Source organism: Nyctibius grandis, chromosome 2 (genome assembly GCF_013368605.1).
Source record: "Nyctibius grandis isolate bNycGra1 chromosome 2, bNycGra1.pri, whole genome shotgun sequence".
Taxonomy (NCBI): domain Eukaryota; kingdom Metazoa; phylum Chordata; class Aves; order Nyctibiiformes; family Nyctibiidae; genus Nyctibius; species Nyctibius grandis.
The window spans coordinates 40649372-40676418 of NC_090659.1; the positions used below are offsets into that span (position 1 = coordinate 40649372).

Genomic DNA, 27047 nt, shown 5'->3' on the forward strand with positions numbered 1-27047 from the left:
TTTCTGCAAGATGGAGATTTATTGCCCATTTACAAAGAACAAATAGTAATTACAAGACAAATATAATAATTAATCATACAAGCTCTGGAATTGTACGAAGATACTAATTTCTTGTGGTTAAGATGCATTGTTAAGAACAACAGTGCTAGCTGAAGGGACCTTTGCAAAGATGCAATGTAATCTCCTGTAGTTACAAGGGGACATGACTGAACAGGTAAGACACAGATTCACCGTTGTGTGTTCTTCGAATTGCCTCAGCCAGGATCATGGAGATGTCAATAAACTGAAAGAAAAATCAAGAAGGTAAATTTTATGCAATGCCAAGTACAATAAACTATAGAGTTTATAAACATATGAACAAACATTCAATTTACCATTGTGCTCTCTTACCTCTTCTAGGAAGTAAAATAACATTAAAGCATTAAGTACTTAACATACATGTAAGAAATGCATTGATACAAAGTACAAACTCAAAAACTGAGTAAGAAACTATTGAATAAGATTGCTGCACAGGCATACTGCTGAAAACTTCTGGCACAGGGCATGTTGTCAAAAAGAAACTATTCTAGCCTTCAGATGGCAGTGTCCACCTGGCACAAATACAGTTTAAGGGAAGTATACCTTTTAAGTGCTTGCCTTGTTTCAATAAATACCAAATAAATTTTTGGCTTTTTAAAATTCAATGTTGCATTAAAAAAATCTTTTATGCTTTCCTCCACCCTATACTAAGGAAAAACTCCAAGAGACACATGACTTCCCAGAACAATCTCATGTAAAAGCTATTGACATAAGTCAGCTTTGTATTTTCAGTTGGTTTTTGAAAAGAAACATATTTCATTGTTATCTTGAGCATTTTCATCAGTGTATTTTCAAAAAAAAAAAAAAAGTCGTCTAAGGTTTTTGTGGCATCCACAATAACGTAATAACTTAAGTTCCTACATACAAATACTGTATGATTAATATTGATCAACCCCCACCCCCCCAAAAAAAACCCAGCCAATTTTACATTTGGCACTCTTTCACAGTCAGGCATACTCAATCTGCTGCAGATACCAAATATTCTGCAATACTTTATTGTAATACCTGAATCCCCTCAAAACCGTTCTTTCACATGTTTTAGACAGATGTTCTGCAAACAACAAAGCTGCACAATGTATTTTAGAATATTATTTTCCTCTCAAGGCTCAAATTCTATCATCAGTGAACAGTAAAATACAAATCCAAAGTTTAAACAGATGACATAAAACCACTACTGTACCTGAATTTTTGGGCAATGTTTCATTTTCTCTTCTTGGGGGATTGTATTGGTCACCACAACAGCCTCAAACGATGCATTATTAATCCGAGAAATAGCAGGACCAGAAAAGATGCCATGAGTAAGAATGGCATAAACTTTAGTAGCTCCAGCAGATACTAACCTGTAGAACACAAAGGAAAAGTATGCTGTGATGCATGTTTACATACATGGCTATAGACAAAGCCAGATACAAATATCTGTAAAATACATTTTACACACAAATTCCTCCTGGAAGCTACAGGAAGGTACAAATATCTACAAAATAATTCAGACAATTTTAAACTTTTTTAGGTTATATGAAAAAGTCTCACAAAACTCCCTCCTACTAATTAAAAAAGTTCTTATCAGTAGCAGTGATACTAATATAAAATGCTGCACTTTTGACCATATCAGCACAACATACAACTGAATTCCAGTACAAGTTTTCTATCTTAATCAAGCAAAAATGAAGTAGGTTGGATGCTGGCAGTGTTTAAGGCCGGATTGGATGAGGCTTTTGAGCAACCTGGTCTAGTGGAAAGGTGTCCCTGCCTGTGGCAGGGGGGTTGGAACTAGGTGATCTTTAAGGTCCTTTCCAACCCATACCATTCTATGATTCTGTGATTCTATGGATGGCAGTATTCACAACTCTCTTGTGCCTCTATTATTGTCCACCTTTATTTCCAGTTGCAATTCAAACAATTGTGCTTGGAAAGAATTTCTGAGGAAGAAGAAATGTTAATGATTAAAAGCCTAGCTTACTGCAAAGTTGTGGGAATACATGCTGCTGATCCAAGCACACAGTGAAGTGATGCAGCATGGGAGGAAAAAAAAAGTATAAATCAAAGAACTAGAACACCTTGTGAATGAGTCAGAATCTCTTAATTCAGTTTTGACCAGCCTCTCTGCCTCCAGATGCTTAGCTATGTCCTAGCTGCTTTTCTAGTCTTACAAATGGAGGCCCTGAAGAGTGGTATTTTATCAGATCATAGCATAAGCACAGTAAGACAGGAAACAAAACCACAGAAGCATCATGTCATTTTGAATGACTCAACAGAATCAACGTTTTCTGGTCATTCTCAGCATTACATTTAGTAGCTGCAACCTACAAGGAGAATACATTATGACAGGGTGAGTGTGTACTAAGGGTGTGTACTTAAGTTTGTACTTAAGCAAGCTGATCTGCTGTATCTGAAAACACAGTTCTTAGTTCATCTGCTTGATATGCATTTAGGCTGCTGAGATAAAAAGAGGTCTAAAAAGTATTTTGGTGAGCAAGTCTAATTAAGCACAAAATACACCTCACCTAGATTTGGCTTTAATGAAAAGCACTACTTCATTCCAAGAACATGATATAAGGCAGCATCACTCAACAAAAGCATCTTTCTTAGTGAAGACTGCAGATACATTGAAGGTTTCTGACGGTTTTAGAATTTTCTCTATAGAAGTCTACTGTAGGTACATAAAGAAATGCTTCTTTCATAACAAGAAAGAAATTAATCCTTTTTAACAGTAATTAACTGCCTTTATGGACAGGAGTAAAACAAAAATCATTGGCTAGGCAATTTGAGATTTGGATATGCAAAGGGCACGGGCCAGAGGCACACTTTGGGGTCTGATGCAGATTAGTATGCAGATAGCAAACAACTGCACATCTCTTTGCAAAGTTCCATCAAATTTCCATCAAAGTGAAAAGAAACACAAGACTATATGAATCCCTCTACCATGAGTTTTTGACATCCTTTTTATCTAGTGCAAACAGCAAGCCTGCAACTAAAGACTGTAAACTCATACGATGATCTTTACTTCAAACCACCAACAGTAATGTCTAGCTCACTTAAGCTTCACCCTGTTGCTTTGACACCGTTTCCCACAGCATTCTCCTGGAGAACTAGCTGCTCATGGCTTGGACAGGCATGTGCTTCACTGGGTAAAAATCTGGCTGGATGGCCGGGCCCAAAGAGTTGTGGAGAATGGAGTTAAATCCAGTTGGCAGCCAGTCACAAGTGGTGTTCCCCAGGGCTCAGTACAGGGGCCAGTTCTCTTTAATAGCTTTCTCAGTTATCTGAATGAAGGGATCGAGAGCACACTCAGTAAGTTTGCAGATGACACCAAGTTGGGTGGGAGTGTTGATCTGCTTGAGGATAGAAAGGCTCTGCAGAGGGATCTGGACAGGCTGGATCGATGGGCTGAGGCCAACTGTATGGTGTTCAACAAGGGCAAGTGACGTGTCCTGCACTTGAGTCACAACAACCCCATGCAACGCTACAGGCTTGGGGAAGAGTGGCTGGAAAGCTGCCCAGCGGAAAAGGACGTGGTGGTGTTGGTCGACAGCTGGCTGAATATGAGCCAGCAGTGTGCCCAGGTGGCCAAGAAGGCCAACAGCATCCTGGCTCATGTCAGAAATAGTGTGGCCAGCAGGATTAGCGAAGAGATCGTCCCCCTGCACTTGGCACTGGTGAGGCCGCATCTTGAATACTGTGTTCAGTTTTGGGCCCCTCACTACAAGAAAGACATTGAGGTGCTGGAGAGAGTCCAAAGAAGACCAATGAAGCTGGTGAAGAGTTAGATCACAAGTCTTATGAGGAGCAGCTGAGGGAACTGGGGTGGTTTAATCTGGAGAAAGGGAGGCTCAGGGGAGACCTTATTGCTCTCTACAACTACCTGAAAGGAGGCTGGAATGAGGTGGGTGTTAGTCTCTTCTCCCAAGTAACAAGTGATAGGACAAGAAGAAATGGCCTCAAGTTGCTCCAGGCGAGGTTTAGATTGTATATTAGGAAAAATTTCTTTATTGAAAGGGTTGTCAAGCAGTGGAACAGGCTGCCCAGGGAAGTGGTGGAGTCACCAACCCTGGAGGTATTTAAAAGACATGTAGATATGGTGCTTAGGGACATGGTTTTGGTGGTGGACTTGGTTGTGAATGGTTAATGGTTAATCTCTGAATGGAAGATTTAAAACCTCAGGACTCTGGCCAAGTTTAGTTTGCAGCCCTTGACCTCCCAAACCAAAGTTGGTAGCATATGTTTGGATATGAGTGGACAGGCAGGAGCACTTCAGTCTAGTATTGCTCAACTGTAATACCTCACAATTGTTCTTAATGAATTTCAGACCATTTCTCCAATTTGTCAAGACAATTTTGAAGCTAGAGTTACTGCCATACATATTGAGTTGCGAAGCTACAGCAATAGGAAGAATTAATCATTTCAGGAACCAGCAATTTTTTTAAAGGCTATAGACATTACCAAAGTTCAGTGCAGTCAATAATGCCAACTTCTATGGAAAGAACCGTACTACTACCCTGAAATGTACCAGCAGTAAGCCAGCTGGAAAACCATAAAGTAATCCTTTTGACTTAGCACTGCTAGGGCCTCAGGTAAGATGGTGGGTCTACATTCACATGCTCCACTTCAAGAAATGGACCAACTGGAAAGAATCCAGAGGGCATCAACAACACAGCCGAAGTCTAGAAATCATGTGGAAAGACTGAACTAACTGAAGTTACTTAGTCTAGAGGGGAATGAGAACACTCTCCAACTAACTTCAAGACAAAAGATAGGAAAACTTATTCTCACCTCCCCAGATGAAAAGGACAAGTAATTTTATACTGAAGATGTACATGAAAGATATTAAACACGCATTGAATACTGGGGAAAAAATACTTTCCAGTGTTAAATCTAGTAAAGATTTGTGAAAGATTGCCTAAGGAGAGTGGAAAGGCTCCATGATGAGTTTAAGAAGAGAATGATTTTCTATCTGTTGTTTCTGCCTTGGAACCGAAAAATGCACTAGATGGCCTAGGTCCATTCCAAGTTATATGACGTTTTATTTATTCTATCCTCTTTCTAAATACAAATAATATATTTCTGTAAATATTTTCTCAATTCCATGTTCTAAAGAAGGACACAACTTCATCACAGGGCTGTGACCTATAGACTCAAGGATCAGAGTGGCTTCGTGCTACAGAGGTCAGGCTGGGTTATAAGCATGCAGGACACAGTAACTGCATTCATTGGCTATCTGCAGGTTACAGTACAGTGAGACAGTGGGCCAGTTCATAATAATACTTACTTGTCTGCTGCATGACATATCGTGCCACATGTGTCAGCCATATCATCAACAAGAATTGCTACTCTGTCTTTCACATCACCAACCAAGACCATTCTGTCCACTTCGTTTGCCTTCTTTCTTTCCTTATGAATGAGAGCAAATTCCACATTCAGTCTGTCAGCAATTGAAGTAACCCTAAGTTACAGGAAGAAACACACCACATTTAGAGAATTATTTTAAAAGAAAGAGCAGAGGCATGCATGTCTATTTGTCACAGAACACAGTTTTTATGTTTTCTGGCTTTCAAATTACTGCAACACGAACTTTTGCAAGTAATGAGACAGGTCAGAAACAATCTCAATTCACTGCGAATAAGTACAACTAGAGAGTCTTAAGCTATACTCCATTAACTGATTTTTTTTTTTTAATTGAATTGTCTTTGGTTTTCTGTCATTAAGTGCCTGGCTTTGGGAACATTTCAGCTATTCACAAGCTTCTATTAAGCTGCTGCAATACGTAGTCTCACTAGGTATTTTAAAGTGGAGGTAGCCTCAATTGTAAGCCTACAGCAGCATGCTCTTTAACATCTTAACTGAAAATACCATTGCAGGAAAGTGAAACCAAACCAACGGGAAAAAAACAAACAAGTAAGTTAATAGTGATTAACCATTCTTTTAGCAGTACTTGGCTAGTAATCAAGTAGCTTTCTTCATTAGCAATTCCCTTAGTAATACATCTGCTTGACAAAGATCTTTTAAAACTCATTCAGGTTGACCTCTGGTGGCCAGACAAACCTCCAATAACAACCTTAATTTGTTACAGATTTCTGATGGCTTTTTTCGGGATTTCTAATATACGGGAACTGGTAGGTAATAGAGACAGAGGAATAAACAATAGTATGGTTATTCTATGCTGGCACAACCTCGTAGCCTGTCTTTTTAGAATCTTAACAAGGTTATTAACACGCACAGTTAATAGAGAATATACTTTTGTTTCTTTACCACTTAAATATGAAGGAGTAGTTAGTTACTGCATTTCAATAACTGGGCAATAAACAAAAAAACCCAAATGTTTTAACATTTTTTGTGAACAATAGTGTAATTTCATAGCAAGTCTCAATACTTCAGAGGCATTAAGACATCAATAGAATTTGCATGCCTTATTTCAGTCACAAAACTTAATAAGCTGTGAAAAAAATAAGTAAATGGGAAGAAACAAAAAAGAATTCAGATATTTTAAATGAGTGCAAGAGCACGTGTTTTTTAATTTATTTAACACTTACAGATTAAATTTTAAAGACAAACTTCCTTCACATTCTATTCACTTTTCATTAACCCATGTGTTATTTTGCAAGTCTACATGTTTTAAATGGAAAGGCCAAATGATTTTCTTCACATTACATTACTGGAGGTGAAGGAGAAGCTGCGAATTTATTGAAAGCAACATCTTCCCCTTCTTCGCCAACAGCTGCTTGGTTGCATTACAACAGAAAAGTACCAAAGACAGACTCTATCTATTGATGTTAAATACAGTGAGAGTGGTCCTCAAAAAATAAACTCTTATGATCAACTTGATAATATACAAATATTTCCTCAGGGAAAAAAATGCTGTCTTCTGATTTGAATTCTAAGCAAAGGCTGTATTTTGTTTAAAAAACCAAACAAACCAACCAACTGTGAAAACAGTATTCAGATAGGAATGAACAAAGAAATTTAATTTACTGACCCATCTGAATTTTAGAATGCTTTCTATAGTTTATATTCTTCACATCTTTAACTTGATTAATCTAAACAGGAACAACTATGGAGTTCTAATCAGTCTTATTTCCCTGATTAATTATTAGAACATGAACACTCACAACAGACCCAAGGACTTAAATTAAAATCACATTATGACAGTCTTTCACATTTTTCCCCGTACTACATTCCAAACATTAAATTACTGTGGGCTTACAGGATTCTTACTTCATTTGTCTTTGTTCCCATTCAGTTTTGTAGCAGCAGCATGACTAATAAAACTTGAGAACAAGCGTTTTGCCTCAATGGCATGCTTTATCACCCCACCAGCTGGCATGCTTCTGAGCTTTTGCATTAGTTTATACTCAATAGATGATAGCAAATAAAAGATAGTCTGCTGAATGAGTAACATGTGCTGCAAACGAAGAAACTATCCAATGAACTAACTTGGGGTGAATAGGTTTACAGCTGGAATGCGATAACATGAAGAAAAAAGAAACATCACCCAAGCAAGCTCTTACCTAAATGCCAGCAGGTACAGTGGGGATAGGCCATATGCTTTGACAGAGAAGGGAAACTTAGGCAATTCCAGAGTGAAGCAGGAAGAGGTGCGGCAACTGGACTAAAGAAGCAAGCAGCAGGAAAAATCTCTTCCCTCCTGCAGAGGGATTCAGCTAATGAGGCCATATCCAGGGAGAGAGAAAAAGATTTTCTTTAGAGTATAGAAAGCTCCTGGACGTTTTCAAGCATGAACAACATTGAAGGAGCTAGTTATTCTGTTTTTACAATGCAGCTGGATTCATCAGTGATGTGCCCTATATCTTGCACAATTCATAGAGGAAAAAAGACGACTAGACAAACTAGTTCGTTAGCCAAAAATTATATGGAAAACTAATAGTTTTAGGCTTGTATAGTACCTTTTTGCACCACCTGCATCAGGTGAGACTATGATACAGTTTCTCCACTCCAAAATGTTCTCTTTAATCCACTGCAGCACTGCAGGTTCTGCATACAGGTTATCTACTGGAATGTCAAAGAAACCCTAGTCCAAAAGAGAAAAAGAGTTTAATGAATATATGTTTATGTCTTACCTAGAATGAAGACACAGGGAAAGAATCAAGCCTTTGCCTTTCATGTATGGTAGAACTTTAATTAGTATTTTACAATGGCCTAATTCTGCCCTCTGCTATTATCAAATGCAGTGGCAGTTAGACAAATATTAAGGTCTCTAAAAATCTCACCCAAGAGTAGTGAAATAAAGAACAGGTGTTCTCAAATGATATTGAAAAGAAGGATCATTTTCAATGATAAGAAAAGAAGATCATTTTCAGGCACTCAAGTAAATTCATGCTTGCAAAAAGCTCTCAAAAAATCCAGTGAGTAATACTCAACTTCCATAAATTTCAACTGCTTGACATGAAGAATAGTATTTCAATATGGGGAAGATTCAAGTTAGTATTACTTGAACAGCAGAAACTGAACCTTTCTTTTTGTGGAAGTTGTAATGACACAAAATTTGTGTCAGACCACAAATTAAACTGCTTTTTATTTGCATGACAGCCATCTAGCATAATGGGAAATTCTGATTAAACAGAATACCAGAACTGGAAGTGAAAGTATTTTCTAGGAAAAATAAAAGGTATCTTGAAAAAAGGTACACATGAGAATGACAAATGATGTCTGCTCTGTGTCTGAGAAAAGAATTTTGTGATTTGTTGGATTCAGCAGTAAGCCAGCTAAGGGTTGCCAGCCTCCATCTCCACTTCTTTTAAGAGAATATTGTCCCCTTAGCTGTAACTACAAAACTCTGTCTAGGGCAATACTATAATCTCTGACCAGGCCAAGATGAAGAGAACTTGCCCCAAACCAGTATATTTTATGTTCTGGGAGCTCTTACACCAGACTTGGCAAATTTCACTGAAGACTTCAATGCACAAGTATTCAAAGTGCTTGCAAAATCACCCCATAAAATCAAGGCTGGTCTCTTTCAAAAAGGGAATTTAGTTAGAAACAGATAGTAAGACTTTCTCTGAACCCCGAGAATTAGACTTCTGTACATAGCCCTTCAAAAAATGAGAAAAAAAATGGAGAATTAATATTAGACTTTCACATTAATTCAGTAGAGCCCCTAGCCACAGTTAGCAAGAATTGATAGTTACCTGGATCTGAGAAGCATGCAAATCCATGGTGATGATGTGGTCAGCCCCTGCAACTGACAGCATGTTGGCAACAAGTTTTGCAGAGATTGGAGCACGACTCTGAGGAATAAAGCACAAGGGTTTAAATTTTAAAAAGATTTCAACTGGATGTAAGGAGTCAGAAAATTAGCTACTTTTATTGATCTTTCCTTTAGAATATTTGGAATCTAGATATGAGGAGATCCAGAACTTTAGCCAAACTAGCCCGTCAATAGCTAATCTTGCTACTAGGGTTTTGGAACTCAGCAAAACATTTAGGAATATCTAAATCAGTTTGCACAGTCTGCCTAATAATGCTTTGTAGTAATTAGACTGTCTAACAAGCAGATAAAATTTGGGATATAATTTTCCAGTTCTTCTATTTAAAACTTTCAGCTGGCTTCTCTATAGCAGACAGACAGACAATCTCCATTTTTCTAAGCCACTACTCTACATTAACATCCAACTGTCAAGTAACTATCCTGTTCTAAAAAATATTGCCAAGAACGAAGATTGAAGGCAGAGTGAACCCAACTTCTGAAAACAGCTTTAAAACAAAGTTAGTATCAAGCATTTGTCCATGATACAGTAAAGCTTGTAATAGATCCATGCTGGCAGGGGTCTTCTACCCTGGCCTATTTATTTATTCTTTTTTGCTAATTCAGGCTTAATTTTGGATGCAATTAGGAGTCTAAAATTCCCAAAAGGGACAGGAGGGATGAAAAAAACAGAGAAGTGGAAAGAACAAAAGAAGAGCAAAAATCTAATTAGAAAGTCAATGCCAATGTCAAGAGCTTTTTAAAAGTGACAAGGATGCAGAACAAACAGCAACATAAAAGAGAGAAGATGGAAAATCATGACTGGAGGATACGTCATTTTTTTTTTTTTGAGCAACTCCAAAGTTTTTTCAGAAAAAAGCTATGTTGCCCTAGACAGCTTTCTCTGTAACAGAAATACTAAACAAAACCTCCTGTTTTCTTTTTGCCAGTCTTTAAATAAGGCTAATAGCTTGCAATAACATTAGCATGAAAGCAGAACTGCAATTCAGAAGTTCCATCTCACTGTCAGGCTCTTTTTTGCTGGCACAGTATTCTCTCTTGATATATCTCTTCCTCAAACAGCCTCATTTAGCCTCCTAGGAACCCCCTCTCTCTCCACCCCAACCATACAATTACAGAGTATCTCTGCTTTCCTTCCACTGATGCTCAAGGGCATAACCTAAAGTAAACTGAACCACTGCCAATTTAACCTGGATGCTTTTCTGTTTGTGTCATATCAAAGAGACAGTATTTTTCTCAAAACTTTTGCTAATTTAGGTGGAAACTTGGCATTTCTCTCTTTCAATCTGCAGATTGCCAACACACTTTCAGAAAAAAAAAATGAGATATTGCAGTCTGTCTTATGGCTGGATAAAGTTTATCATCATCATTACAGAAATTCTTCATTCTGAAAACCACCCCTTTTGTTTTTTGTGTTTCACAGAACATCACCATTATTTGGTCTCTGTAGGATACACAGAAGATACATGCAACAGCTGGCACTTCCCTAGATCGCTGCAGTTCAGATACATATAGCTTCCATAAGAGTTTGCTATCATTAGCACTTCAGCATGGATGATTTTCCAGTTACTGAGGACTACGTGGCTCCTCATTTAAGTTTTGTTCTGTAAGGTCCAAGTCGGCCAAAGCTTTATGGATATTTCCATTATTCGTAGTAAACTTTTGGTTCATGCCATTCCAATTCCTGATCACTTCAGCTCATCTTAGCCAGTACAAACTGACATTTTGAAGCTGGGCTTCAAAATATTCTCAAATCTCTGGCAACAACACATAAACCAAAGATTCAGTTTCTACTCTTTTGACTCTACCACAATGTTCTCTTATCAGCTCTTTGCAAAGATCTGGTTTGATGCTACAGCTAAGATGGACTAACAGGTGATGCTGAAACTGGAGGTTTGCTTCCCTGCTTGTCCCATCTCTTCTTCTCAGGCTATACACTTCCACGACTTCCTTTGTGCTGCACACCAGGACTCGTCTGAACCCACAGCAGCCAGATGAGACAGCTCAAATGGAAGAGAAGGGAAAAGAAGATGGCAAACCAGGACCATCCCCCCTGGTAGAAACAAGTAAGTAGTTCAGGCTAGTTGCTAAAGGCAAATCACATTCTTCCCAGAACGGGGCTTGCCATTTCCACTCCATCTGGTATACTGAATTTTGCTTTTATTTTTTTCCATTTCTATTCAATGTGAGTACCACTTAGCTTGTCTCATGCATCAATATAATGAGTATCACCATCACAAAAAAAAACCACAAAATACTTTCCTGCATCAAATACTAACGTATACGTTACCAGTTGGTACTTCTTTCAGTTGCTGGCCTTGCAGGCTGCCTTCCCAGAAGGAAGAACTTGAAGGTTTTACCACTAGGTAACTTGTTTTAGCAGACATGCACACATCACAGATTGCCTACATGTGGGTGGACAGAGGGTCTTGGAAGGAAAGATAGCCAGACACCAATACCTGTTTCTCAAGAATGGGCTAATAGGAGATCAAGACAAATGAAGTTTGCAGCTATCTGAAAGTTTCCTTTACACAAAATTGTGCATTAGAAGAAAACACACATGGCGTGTTCAAAAGGATTTAAGATTTGATTGCTTGCACAGAAAATAAGTTTTGTGCTACAGTATGATCCAAATTGAAGATTATTTTAAAATCAAAGGAAGTATATTCATGGGAACCTCAGATAACCTGGCCTCATTATTCAGAAACTTGAATGACAAAGGTAGGTGAGAACTCAAGATTTTCTTTATCTTGGAATTTGTAAGGTTTGCTTCTGATCAGAGAGGCAAGAACACAAAGAGATTCACAGTATTCATTGTTCCATTCTTTGACACAATTTGAGATTAGTTTCAGAATTATTAGTGTGAAACACAATATTACATTATGTACAGAAACTAAATTGTAAAAAAAAAAAAATCAGTTTTTAGTTCCTAAGCAAATTCCCTGCTTATGTATAACAGGTTATATAAATAATTTCTTCTTTTGTGATGCATTACAAATGTATTCACAGTTCTAAAATTACCAGGGGCAGGGGAAAATCCACAAAGGTAATATAAACAACCTCACAAGAGTAACTATGCAAAGGACACATAGCTGAAAGTAAAAATTGTCCATTAAAAAGTTGTCCAAGATTAAAGCTCTGTTGCCTTTAAGCATCTTATTACATTGTCTTGCTCAAAATGCATCACATGCATACTGAACAAAAAAAAAAAAAAATCCAAGAAACCTCAACGATTTATAAATGGAACTTTCACTTCCAAGAAAGCCAGTTGTGAAGTATATGGATACTGAATGTTCACTAGTGTATTACCTAAATTTATCGTTTCAAAAATGAGATAAGCTTTGAAGCTTCAGAAGTTGACAGCCATTATCTTGAATGTCCAGATAAGTTTTTAACTAGAAGCTAAGAGTTTTCTAGTAGCAAATTATTCCACAGGATTACTGTCACGGCCTAGGTGAAACACAACTGAAATCAAGAAATGAAACTGAAAATGTTCCTAGTTATACATAATGTAACCCAGTAAGTTTCACCCCTTAAGGCCATGTTAATGGAAATGCATAGTGTTAGATTAAAAAAAAAAAAAAAAAAAGGATACCTACCCAACGCTCCACGGACCCCTTCTACAAATCAAAAAAACAAAGTTACATGAGCTGTAGAACACCAAACTCACCTGTCACTCTACTTCTCTACTTCTAACTTATCTCAAAGGCATCTCTGCAGCATCCTACATAAATGTGTCCTGCCTACCACTTGGAAGGTTAGCATAATTAGAGGATGCATAAATGCAACTATGGCCAAACCCCAGATACACCTGAGCTAATTTTAAATTAGCTAGCTTGTGTATCAGAAGTATTCTAGTTTATGGCAGCACTTGATTGCATCTGAATGAATTTACCAACTTTTCAACGATTATCAGCAAGCCTTTTTTTTTAAAAAAACTCTGTTTCTCATTTAAAGCTAGTCCAGGTTTAATGCTAAAATTTCCAGAGTAGATTACACAGGCCTTGTTCAGAATACGATTTTTTACTGCAAGGCCCTTTCTTTAAATAAATCAAGAGCACTTTCATAGTTCTCAGTAATCATAATTGCAACAGAGGCATGAAGCATACAGGGTTATTTCAAGCAGCAAGGACTCAATCTATTTAGTCCTTTATGGATTAAAGTCAACAACTTAAATTCAAATCAGAAAACAGCATCCAGCTAGTGAAGATTATACTGCTTCAGTTCACAGTCAAGCAAACTACAGCAATATCTTTCAGCAGAGAGAAGAAAATCTGCGTATAACCATAGGAAGAAAATGGCTGGCACTTTCCTGACACTTCAGGCAGCATAAAAAGCTTGTGCACTCAACATGGGTCAAAGACCAAGTGTTGTGATGCAATCCAACAGCAGAAGGAAAGATCTCCCTGTCAATAAGCTGCCCAATGTCGACAGCTATGTTATAGCTTATTTTGCAACATGGAGGTCAACCACCAATGTTAATTTCCAAAGATGGCAAACATTTTCTCAATTGCAAAACAGAGATTAAAAAAAAAAGAAAAAAAGAAAAATTAAATAGCTTGCCTAGAATTGCAGGAGAACACCCAGAGAACAGTCTGGAACAATGCTCAAAATCTGTTAATCAAAATCACTTCCCTAGGCTATCCATTTTCACTTGGCATTTCCAAAGGACAAAATGCTCCTGGGTGGCATGCTGGGCCACCACACTGAGTTTGAAGTGTCTCTTGGAAGTCTGCCACATGGATTTTGGGTACCCTTGACAAGGCGTAAGCTAGATGCATAGAAAACTTGGGACATATTCATCCTTTTCCCACACCAAGAATTTACAGGATGGTCCAGCAGAATCTTCCAATATGAATTTAGAAATCAAAACATAGTGAGATGCTTTCCTTCTGTTTCAACAAAAAGTTTATCATTTCCCTTTCAAACTCTTTTGATAAAAAGAAGTATTTCAGTTCTCCTGATTGAGGGAGAGCATTATTCAATACAAAACACAACAAAAATGAAGTTCCAAAAGATGTAAGTAAGAATAGCGAGCTACTATCTAACTCCTGTATTGTTTTTGGAAGCATAACAAGTGGGTCTTGATAATATTAGTATGGTGTTAAAAGAGCTTGCACTTAAAGAATGAGTATACTAGAAAATAACTTTTCCATTTTTAGTTTTGTTCTCAGACATCACAGGCTGAGCATTACATATTTTGTAATATCTGCTGTTATTTTTAGCTTCTGCATTACTTCTCAGTCCTGTTATGTTTTATATAAAAGAATGTAAGGAACAACAGAAGGCTTTCAGGATGGTTTGCTTGATGCCCAAAGTGAAAGGGAGGGGGCAGTCCATTTACGGGAATTATCAGAAGAGGGGCAATTTTCCAAAAAGACAACCATTGCAATCCAATCTTAAAAGCCAAATTCACATTTATTCTTGTTAGTTCTTTTCAAGTGAGTTTAGGTAAAAGTAACACTCGCATAACAGTGGTTTTTTGTATATATAGTAGAGATAGGAAAGTTTAGTTCTGTATTTTTTAAAATCACTTGCCACAGAGGGTTTGTTACTGTGTTATCAACTCAGTCTAACTGGTATATTCATCAGTTATGGCAGACCAAATTCAGGAAAAGGGCACTAAGACCAGAAGAGTATTTATGGTGTTCATGAATAAAAATAATTTTTGGTCTTCATGAATAAAAATAATTATTACAGATATAGAAACTTTTTTTTTAATCTGCCTTGCAGCATAAAATAATGCTTTTAATAACTACTGTTATGCATTGCAGATTTAATCAGTTCCTTCCATTTGTCTGTTTAACCATATAGGGTAAAACCCACCTACATAATAGTTACAGCACTTCAAATTTAGTATTTAATTCCATGCAATTAAGATGTTTAAAAGGGTGTAGTGTCTTCATGTATAGAGGTAAAACCAAACAAACAAAAAAGCTAGAAAAAGCAGGAGAAACAGTCCCATAAGGTGAGGCTTGCTAGCAGAGTACTCTGCAATATACCACACACATAGGATGTACCTACTTTTTCAAACTGAAGGCATATCAATTATCAAAACAGAAGTAAAAAATAATTTATTGTTTCACTTCATTCACCTATAGGTGATCTAATTGAACATTATACCCCAAAACGGATGTGAAAAAAAGCAAACTTTGCAAATCACTTAAATGTTTACGATAATGTTTCATCTCCAAAAATTTCAAGTGAACAAGCTGAAAAAAAGCCTTCCAAAATTACACAGTTCTTACCTACCTTGTCTTTCTTATCTTGCCTGGCATACGGAAAACATGGAATTACGGCAGTCACTCTGGAGGATGATGCGATCTTGCAAGCATTGATCATGATGAGCAGTTCCATTAAGTTGTCATTTATTTCTCCACAGCCACTCTGGATGATATATACATCTTCTCCTCTCACACTTTCACCAATCTCTACACTGAAAGAGCAGGAGATCACCATTTAAACACTCAAATTACTGGAAAAGGACTAAAAGTATAGAAAAAACAGTTTTGTTTTAACGAACTTTCATAGGTTTATCCCTATTTAGAGTAAGAATTTACAGCAATTTGGATAACTGTCCCATTGATACAAAGTCTATTTCAATATAAGCCAGTCTTACTTCAGCCTAAATATGGTCCTTGTAAAATCAGCACCAACCAACATGTAATTATGGCTATAGCACTGATGCAGCTCACATTGTTATTAAATTTGATACTGCTTTTTTTTTTTTGTTTACTCTGTATATTCTGTGTCCTTGCCATCTCCCAAGGACATGACCATTTAAAGAATAACCTAGACGATAAGTACAGAAACAACAGAGCCAACTTTAGAGCATTAAATACTACCTGCATCAAAATACCTTCTTAAAAAGGGCAATTATTTTTCTGTGATAATAAAGATGTTACTAAATTCGAGAAACTACTGCATTTTAGAAGAGAGAAGTATCAAACCACGCCCCAAAACCAGAAGTCTGATTAAAATTTACACCATGATGTCCAAGTAAAGTATTTTTTAAAAAATAAAATCTTAGAGAGAAGTTAAGAGGGCAGCTCATCAACAGCTCAACATGACTCAACAACTCTCACGTTGTGTCAGTTGTTCTATTTGTTCTAACCATGCTTACATACTTTGGTTCCTTATGGTAGTATCTAAGAGTTACTTTATTCTTCCACAGATTTCAAGGCAAATTCTGGCACTGATCACTGCTCACACCACAGAATTCAAAAATTAAATAAAGCTTATAAATAAACAGAAAAATTAAAACAAATCAGTTGAATGTGGATTCTTTTTCAATTCTAAACCCAAGCAAGAGAAATCTGCTGTTGAACCACACTAACTTTTCACATCTGTTGCTCCAAAACTTACACATAAAACCAGCAGACATTTTTCCCTGAATCCATGCACAATGTACAAAAAACATACAGCCTTCCTAAATAATGAGGCGATCAGACCTTTCAAACCCATGTTCTACTAAGTTAGTCTTAATTATTAAACACTAAAATATCTTGGGTCCTTATTTAAAAGGTTGTATCTTTACCCAAGACACAAATAAGAAAAAGCTTCTAGCTGGAAACCATCCAAATGGCCCAGGTGTGGGTAGAATAATTTCTCTGATGGGTCCTTCAATGCTGAGGCTTATTCTAATCAAACACAGTCCAACCAACTTTTGTTTATCAGCTTTCAGGGTGCTATGTAAGACTCATTAGCTTTCTGTAGCTACAAAACACAGAAAGGAATTTACTGCTTAAAAACATCTTAATGATATGCAAACATTTAATTTATCACCATCAAGGTAGTTGAGTCCATGCTCTCAGCTGCCCTATTTGACTCCTTTGCAGTCCCAAACAAGCTATAAAAATATCCTGTCTTAATTTTTCTCCTTAATTGAATACATTTTTTGCCTAAGAATGCTACTAGGAGGATTTCTTAAGGCCAAAAGAAAGCAAACCATCTAGCAAACACCAGGATCTCCGTAAGGACAAAGGTGGCCAGGGACAGTGTCTTCTGCAGATATGTCAGTGTTAATACAGGAAACCTTGTGGAGGCTTTCATCATGGCACAAAGACACAATTTTTCTGGTCATAAAACTGTTATTTCCCTGTCCAAGTTTTTGATCAATGGAATAGGGCTGTTCAGAGAAAACTGTTTTGATCAAAGTATTTTCTTAGTTTGTTTTCCTTTTAGAAGCTGAAAAAGTTTTGGTCAACATTATTTAAGTTCAGCAAGACACTAGCCATATTCCATAATTGGAAAAACTGGTCAGGCTTAATTAGAAGCCCTACCAAAACCAGTTCTGATGTCGGAATATCGGAGTTCCACTTCTCAGAAGAATAAACAAAACCAAATAAATCAAGAAACCTGTCATTGCTTCTGAACACACAAATCCAGCTCGGAGTAAAGCATCTACCCACTAGCTTATGGACACAGCCTCAATCATCATTATAGATTCATGGTTATTATTATGAGGGGTCTGAAAAATTATAATCGCCACTTGACTCAGCACTTACACAGACCTACTTAATACCAAGTGTTGTCACATACCACATCTTTGGAATCGGTCCAAAGAAGAACATCACTACATGCAAAAGCTCTATGGCACCTTTCAACCCAAGACTGTGAAGTTACACTCCAGTTCTAGAAATTAACCTAGGAGCCATTACAAAGGAGAAGAAAGTAGAAAAAGACTAAAAAGAAAACCATCAGTTTTCAGGGGAGAATGTTATTGGAGTGACAAAGGAGGGCAGAATAAGATTTTACTACTTGGGAAAAAAAAAGTAACCACTAGTTTCGTAGACACATTATGTAATAGGAAAAAACTTTGCTGAATGACAAAAATACATGACCTTAATGTTCATTATATACACAAAAAACATGGAATTATAACACTTGGGGTTGTTTTGCTCCTTTAAAAAAATGTAATTTCTAAGCACACCAATAAAAAATAACAGGTTTCAGAAGGTTAGAGAATATACTTTGAGAAAAACATAGATCTGGTTAATACAATGGACCTGAAGTGATGCTTCTTCCACTGCCATTAACTACTATCTTTTCAATGACCTTGGGCTAGCAATAACTTTTTAATCTTGTAAACAACTTAGAAAATGAGAATGCTACTACTTTCTCTTTTGGTGCATTTGAAAAATTTTTGGTTATGCTTTTCAGGCCAGGATGACATACTCACTTGGCACACAGAAATTTGAATGTATGTGTGTATGTATATAGAAATACCTTTTCTAGTGGACACAGAAGTTACGTGCACACTAAAATAAATCAAGCTTAAATTAATACTTGCATAGCACTTAGGAGCAACACAGCTAAAGGCGACAGAGAATAGTATAATGTAATTATTGCATGATCTTCTCCCAATCAACTGGAGACAGATGTGCAACAGATCAGTATCCCTTATTGTCTACTTTCTCAAAAATTGGTATTGAGAGGTATTGTGTAGACTCAACCAACAGACACACAGCTACCTATTTTACCTTCATTGAGCCACAAGGTAAAAGATAACCAGTCATTATGTTGCAAGTATTCAATCAGGCATAGCCTGTACTAACCACATTGGGATTTTTTGGGGGTGGGTTTTGTTTTTTGTTTGTTTTTGGTTGGGTTTTTTTTGTTTGTTTGTTTTTGGGGGGGGTTGTTGGGGGGGTGGTGGTTTGTTTTGGATTTTTTTTGCCTTTTTTTTTTTTTTTTTTTTTTTTTTTTTTTTTTACACATTCAGCTGTGAATGGGCAAACAATGAGACTATAAACTATAGTATTAGATATCTGAAGTATTGTACCTCAAATTTTATTAGAGAACACTAAGATAACACAGTTAAACTTTGTGACGATTACGTTATTAACATTACTACTAAATTCCACTTATACTATCTATATCATGACCTAATTAACTGTTTGGGGGGTTATTTAAACAATTTCACATAGTGAGGACACAGAGGAAGGACACAAGAACAAGCTCTTGCCTCAAGATTACAAGCTCTGTTTGTTTTATGCAATTTAATCAAATTCAGCTATTTGGTAACACTCAGTTTAAATAAACTTCTTGTTCAAGAAGAGTCAACAGAACCTGTACATTAAAAACCTTGACACCACACAATTGTGTTTTAAAGTAAAAATTGTAGAAACTAATAGCCCACAAAAGTATTTATCTTTGAGTCAGTTGCTTGGAATCCACAAGCTGGAACATTACATATAAGACAGAACATGGTGAAAAACAGGTTTGAGTGTTGGTATCTGCCTTCATCTTGCAAAGGCTGATTTGAGAGTTCAATTTAATAGACTAATTACCATGAATTAAGGATAAGGCTCAAAACCCATTTACATTACAAACATATTTCAATGGCTGAAGAATCCATTAAGCAAAATTCAAATTCAGGAGTAACAGCAGGCTGAGCTCCTCCTCAGCTAGATTTATAGTACACTCCCAACAGAACTTATAGCGATGGGAATTTTAAATTTGTACATCCCAAATAAAAAAAAAAACAAACAGTTGTGGGGAAGTAGGGGAGTAAGTATGCAGAGTCAGACTAAAATGGCAAATAATGTAACTAGGATCCTGTTCTAATCATGCACTTAAAAGGGCTCTGAGTACCTTTTCAAATAATTACAACAGAATAAGTTTCTAGCCGTGCTTACAAGAAGTAAGATTTCTTAAGCAATTTAGGCGCCAATAAAGTAGATGTGTTCTTCAGGCACTTTTAACAACCAGAGAAGAGGCCAAAATTTAAGGTCTAGAGTCCTCATACAGTGTGCAAAAAGAATCAATACCTCAAAAGTGATCAAAAAATCCACATGCTGAATTTGCAATTCATTGAAACCCAGCCAATGGAAAGCATTCAGCAGAGGGGTGTGTTTGACCTCTTACCTTTGGGAACGTATTGTGCAGAGTAAAGTCTTTTAACGCAAGACCTCCAACTTACTGGGCAAGTATTTCGACTGCTGTGATATAACAAAGTGGGTACCAGCAAAGCCCAAAGCAACAAAGAAACAATAAAAATGCCAGAGTTGGTTTTAAGTCTATAGGTATCCCATATCTTATGGCACTCATGGTCTCCCCTCAGTTCTAGGCTCTTCCACTTTGATTAACAGCTCCAAGACCAACCCCAAACGAGATCTTCATTGACAACTACCCTGTCCTAATGGTGGGGCACTAGCATGGTAAGCACCACAAGATGGGAAATATCTTCTTACCCTCCACTCTGGCACACAGCCTGCCACCACAAGAGGAGAACACCTTCCGTTGAGCAGCTCTTGGTTGAGCCAGGCAGTCTGAAAAGAACCTCGGAAATTTGGAAACAAAGGTCTAACAAGCCTGAGCACATGTAGAGAGTCTTCAAAGGCTGAGTACCAAACTCTGCAGCTAAGGACATGTGGGATTGTTGGCTGTTATTCACACGGGTCGTTTCTCGTTTTTAAATTTCAAGCATGTAGCATCTACTTAAAGATAAGAAGCACACAGTACACAGCAAGGTCAAGGTCAGTAAAATGGAAGTCTCAAACCAAAAGCTTTGAAGCACTTTTGGGCCTTTTCTGATTCAGAGCAACGAACAATGTGATAAATGGCCATATTTGGTGCATTTTCAATTCCTTATATAAACAAAACATGCACAACATGCAATCTGGAAACAATTTTTATCTGGTAAAATCTGTTTCTCCAGCCTCCCCTTGCTCACAACAGCGTAAGCAAGTGGGGAGCAAGGGAAACAGCTGCCTCTGCTGCCGCAGACAGAGCACAACCACCCCGACTGCGAATCGCTCGCTGAGCAGCTGGGCAGTATGAAGAGACACTTCACATCCCAGCATGTCCCTAATCCCTACCGCCTTCAGCTGATTTAACACCAGTTTATCACCTGAGCTTGCTTACTCCACTATTACGGGCCTGCAAACACCATAACCACTTACTCTACTGAGGGTGACACAGCTCATGGCCCCCACAGCAGCTGAACCCAAAGGAGACAATGTACAGGAGAAGTAGTGAGGTCATGTCTCATCCGAGAGAACTGCAGTAGAAGAGTTGGAGAATGCTGAAGGGAAAATGGGAGGGAAATGTTACAGCCCAGTGCTGAGTTGTGCATCCCTGATATATAGCACTGATATCAAAGTTTCCAGGTTTGTTCCTGATTTTTTTCAATTATTTACTTCATAGAACAAACTGTTTTCATTATGCCACTTCGTGTGAAATAGAAACTCATGTCCATCCTTGTAAGATTTCTCCAAGGAAACATCAAGCTATTTTCTCCTATCTTCCAAGATTAAATTTCAGTCCAAGATACCAGTTTTATTTATTTACTTACAAACAAATGGCCCTCATATCAACAACACAACTTTTCCCATGTCCCTTTGTAGTCAACCCATATTTTCCTCTGTAAAAGCTGAACGGCACACACTTAAGTTGATGCTTCTGAAACAACCAGCTTCAGCAGCTAAGTAAGGCTGCAGGTAGGCAGTCTCCAAATTCACATGTCCTGGGCAGAACTTCAGTTCCCTTCCTCATGGATCTGTTAGAGAAGATCTGCAAGAAGACTCACTTCAGCCAGTGAATCTGCCAGGAAGAAGCAAGGAAGCTCACAGCCATGGGTGGGAGCACTAACTTCTTCCACCGGGAGAGATATGTGTAAGAGGATGCCATCTATGGCTCCAGTTTCTCCATTTTGAGAATAACAAGTATTTCAGGGACAGAGTTAAAATAAATAGTCCTTAGAGAAGCAAACATACCATATATTGTAAGAAAATATATTTATTTAAGAAGTGATGTACATTCAATGATAATTTTATTTTTTTTATCAGCTGACTCACCAAAAATACCTGCACTAGGATTTAATTGTGTACTAACTATAATTAAATGCCGTCTCAGTGTATTTGGAGACAATTTTGTGAAAAACTTCAGAGAGTTTAATATCCGTATTCTTCTGTTACATGTCTGTCAGAGTTTCACGATGCTGAGGCTACAACAGCCATGCCAGTTTAAAGACTTCCATTCCTTTCCTCTTCCTCCAGCCTGCCAAACTCCACTGATGAGGGTTGCTTGTGGGGTTTGAAGAAGATAAACTGACTGAGCCCCCACTGCAGCCCTAACATTTTGCCAGATAAGTGAAAAGGTGGTGCCACCCAAGCTCCTACCATGACACTGTGGCTGGCACTTAATTGACATGCAAGCTTTGAATACTAAACAGAGTTATCTTCCACAACCAGATATTATTGAGGAACTCTCTTGCTGCTTTAGTAGTCAGCTGAAGGAAATAATTTCCATAGAGTTTAGATGGAAGCAGGCAAAAAATGGGGCAGTGGTCAAGTCTACCAGCAACTTCCCTCACTTCCTCTAACACAGACACTATATTTCTCAGTTACAGACATGCGGGAATACCAAATACCTAAATCAGAAAAGAACTGGGATATTGCTAGATACGCTAGTCTCAGTATAAATTAAAAAAGAGAAGCTTTTCCCATTTTAAAAGTTCTGGAGTTGGGAACGTACCTGCCCATTTAGCCACAGTGCTTGTCAGTGGTGGTCCTATCCCTGGCTAAACTCAGGGTACAGCTTTAGTTCTTCAAACCCACTTACATCTGCTAAGGATTGGGACTGAGACCTAAAGCCTGTCTGAGCTGAAATATAATGCAAAATATTTAACGACTCTTCCCTCCACTCTATTCTGCAAGCCAGACTAACTGCAGTTCTCAAGTAAAGGGTTTCCAGGTAGGACCCTTTGACAAGGATTTAAGCCTGGAGCTGCATACATTTATCAATTTACACATAATTGACATTTAAAAGAATGCAGCAAACAGCAAAACAGATTTTTTCATAAAAGGTGACTCTTCTCTGCAACTTGCTAACTTAACAAATCTGACAGAGCAAGAGTTTATTGACCCTCAGAGCCAGGCTTATCTGTTTGCACAGGGGTTTGTCCCAGTTCCATTGGGAAGGTTTAAGGTTCTTTCAGCATTTCAACTATCAGGTTCCAGTCTTCTGCAATACTGCAAATGTATTTTGCAATGCCAATACACTTCTTTATAAATTTAAAAATGCAACAAAAATAAGAAAAGACGACTGTGCTGGATTATATCTAGATAAGAAGATTTTTGCTTACATACACACACAAAGAAACTTTGCTATACAGACATACTGAAAATCCAGATGCTTCAGGAAAAGACCACTGCAGCATAAATATCTTATCTATTTTAGATGTAGTTTAATTTCAAATACATTGTTGAGGAATTCTCTTATCACTATTGCTGTGGTTTTTATTAATAACATCAGTCTACAAAACCGGAAGGCCAACATCCTGAAATAAGATGCTAAGGATATTGAAAAGATTACCCACTTAAAACATTATATAATGGGCACAGCTGTACTTGCTGAAGAGGAAACAAGAACTTCATTTTAGAATCTTAAAAGTATGAAGTTGTAAAAAAAGAAAACAAAACCACACACTTAAGAATTTAAAGTGTTAAAGCATTTTAAGTCAGGAAAAAAAAAAAGGAAAAAAAGACAATGTCAGCCTCACAGTGTTGCAACAGAAGCAACCAGAAATAATGTTTAGATTAGATACACTCCTCATATCTATACCACACTATATCCCTACTTGCCTAAGAAAATATACTGGCACTACTAGATTAGCCAAACCACCGACATGCTGCAGTCACCACTGCCTACTTCTTTAATGGCAGAGGCCAATATCGAACACCTGGAAAAACAGGTGGAATGATAGACTAGAGATTATTGTATCCTGAAGCCTAGAATTTAATTAACTTACCTCGTAAAATAAATATGCAAACTGAGATAAATTTCTACCTTGGATGAAATCTAAATGAATTGATCTCTGCTTAAAACATAGCAAACAGCAGAACTAAAGATAAGTGTCTCTGGAGGACAAACATTTTTAAAAAATTAGACATAAATTAGCAAGAAAGTCATGCAAGCAAATAGACAAATTAAATTTTATCATGCAGAAATGAGATCAAAGAGCAATAAAGTGAGTATGAGGCTGGAAAGACTTAAGAGAAGATTTAAACCTTCATTTAATCAGGAATGAATAGATGAGTTAGAGTGTGCAAACATTAGGTTGCATAAACACCAAAAGAAGAGGGTTTATAGTAATGCCAGTGAGCATAACTAGAGCAAGAGCAATTAAACTGAGAATGCAAAAATGTAGACAGAATAGAAGGACAAGCTTTGTGGGAGCAATTTTAGAATACACCATGTTAATCTTTCAAAAGGAAGCAAAGAAAACATGCTTGTTCGGGAGATTCAGAACAAGAACAGATGAAAATAAATGTATGATAACCTCAAAGACTAGCCAGCTGCTTACAGTCAGGAATTTGTGTTTCAGAATCAGCTGGCAGCCTAGTCTCATACACCTATATAGAAAAGCAGTTGCACAGTCTCACGGGACGAACATACAGCTGACAGCTCAATTTAAAATTCTTCATTAAAATGAGTAAATAAAATAGGCAGGTCAGAAAGCTAAGATGACAAACTAGTAAAGAGATGCAATATTGGTAGAGAAAGCACTGGCAAGCGCATTCTCAGGGAGTCAAGGTGAGCAAGCTGTCCTCGTGGTTTCACACAGGCTTTTTTGGACTCTTATCAGAGTCACTTTCTGCATTTGGCTGGGCAGGAACCTGATACGCCTGCACTTTCTGTAGTAAGCCGAGGCCATCGTAACAACTGTATTAGCCTCATGCTGGGGGAACAGTCTCGGACTACAGAGGGGAGCCATACGGGAGCTGTAACTGGTCCACACACACAACTGGCTGCTGCTGCAAAACGAAGACCAGTCACAACAAATCCTGAATTGTGATTTGACTCAGGCTCTTTTTCAAGTGTCTAATCCAACATCACCATCCTGTTCTTATATCCACTCACATACGGACCTACTTATGAAACTGCATAATATACTGTAATTCATAAAATCAAGATGATTTTATCTTTACGGAGATAAAGCTGATCCACCGTTTAATTAACGATCTGTGAGCAGCGGGATGAGCCTCACGTTGCAAACACCATCCTCACCCCGCAGGAGGATGCCCTTCGCCTGGGCAGGGGCCGTGCCACCCCTCCTCCGGCGCAGGAGCTGCCGACGGGAGCGCTCCCGAGCTGGGGCAGCCCAAGCGAGGCGGGACAGCTCCGGTGCGGTCCTTGTGCTCCGCAGGGCCCCTTCTGCCGGCAGCGGAAGGGCGGGCCAGCCGGGAACGAGCGCTGGGGCACCGGGCAGGGCACACCTAACCGCGCCGTACCTCTGGCGAGGGCCACCCGGGCGCTTGTGCGGCGCAAGGACTACACGACTCCCGCACCGGCAGTGCCCGCCGGCCCGGGGGAGGCAGCGGCAGCCCGGCCGCGGGGGTGTGGCAGGGGTGTAGCCGGGCCGCGAGCGCAGGTAACGCCGCGCCGGGCGCCGCCCCCTGCGCCCGCGCAAGGCGGTGGTTGGGGAAAGGGAGCCCGGGCGGGGAGAGCGCCGGTCCCGGCCGCCGCTGCCCGCCCCTCCCCACGCACCTGGTCTCCTGGTTGCTGAACTTCTTGGTGACCACCTTGCCCAGCTCCAGCCCGAGCCGGTCCGCCACCCGCTGGGACAGGTCGTGGTGGGAGCTGCCGCTGAACAGCACGATGTTGGGCATGACGGGGGCGAGAGCGGGCGGAATCGGGGTCGGTCGGAGCTGCGGCGAGGGCGAGAGAGAGCGCGGGGACCACGGGCGCGGGGGGAAATAACCGGCGCCGCGGGACCGCCCGTCGCCGGGAGCAGGGAGGGGCCGGGGGGCGGGGCCAAGCCGGGGGGCGCGGGGCACAGGTAGCGCCGGCGGCCGTTAGCGGGCCCGGGGGCGACGCTCGGGCGGGCAGAGCTGGCCGCGCTCTCCTCCTCTTCCTCCTCCTCCTCCTTCTTCTCCCCCCGAGTCCCGCTGCCTAGGTGCAGCCCGTGCCCCTAGCTGGGCAGCGAGGTGCCGCCCCGCCCCTGGAGCGGGGTTAGGCCGGGCTTTACCTCAGGCGGGCAGAGCTCTGCGGCCGCGTCTCTTCCGTGCTTTGGGAGGGGGACGAGCGGAAGATGTTAGCAGGGGTTTGGCTACCCACGCAGTTGGGAATGTGTGGGTCGGGTGACACTGTCACCTAAAAAAGCAACGGCCAAATACAGCTATAGCTAGGTATATGTTTAGTTAGTGCAATACCTAATTAGTTTCGCCTACCAGAGCTGTCCTTGAGTAACCTGCAGCCGATTCTATGGACGCACCATTCATTTTCCATCAACGTGTTTGTTTTTCTCGATTGTTGCTTAGAAATAGGCCCACGTACAAACTACTGTCAGAAAATTGAACAAAGACAAAAGGGTCTTAGCTCTCAGCTAATATAATTTTAGCTCATATGTACAAAAATAAATAAAGTGCATTGGGTAAGTGACTTTAGAACCACCTCAGTTTTCCTGTTTTAAGCAAACCTTTGCTTTGAGGTGCAAGGTATTGAACATACGTTTGATAATGCTCTATCAGTGGGATTATTCATGACCAGATAAACCCCAGTGTTGCATAGTTCATCTCTACAGACAGTTTTAGAGCTGGTCAAAAGGTCCTATCGAACTAATTTTTCAAATGAATACTGGATTTTTAACAAAATGGAATTTCTGCAAAGAAATTGTAGGTTTTTTTCCAGTAAGGAACTTTCTCCATCAAAAATTAAAAAAAAAATCCATAGAGAACAAGTATGTGTCCTGAATTTTTTAACCAAAAGCTGAGTAATACATGGTTTGGGTTAGGGAGATAGGGGT

At 39.0% G+C, this 27047-nt stretch overlaps 1 protein-coding gene across 2 annotated transcripts; it reads right to left on the bottom strand.

Annotated features, from left to right (window-relative positions):
* Positions 1–25933, bottom strand: PRPS2 (phosphoribosyl pyrophosphate synthetase 2). 2 transcript variants are annotated; one of them, XM_068424404.1, is made up of 8 exons: positions 25790–25933; positions 15548–15731; positions 12895–12915; positions 9219–9317; positions 7977–8101; positions 5345–5518; positions 1259–1418; positions 1–283 (listed from the first exon to the last, which is right to left on the bottom strand). In XM_068424404.1, the coding sequence occupies exons 1-8, from the start codon at positions 25909–25911 to the stop codon at positions 191–193; spliced, it is 978 nt and encodes a 325-aa protein (XP_068280505.1). In that variant the 5' UTR covers positions 25912–25933; the 3' UTR covers positions 1–190. The 2 variants fall into 2 exon arrangements, with proteins under 2 accessions (XP_068280505.1, XP_068280516.1); XM_068424415.1 differs by lacking the exon at positions 12895–12915.
* Positions 25934–27047: the final 1114 nt, after the last annotated feature.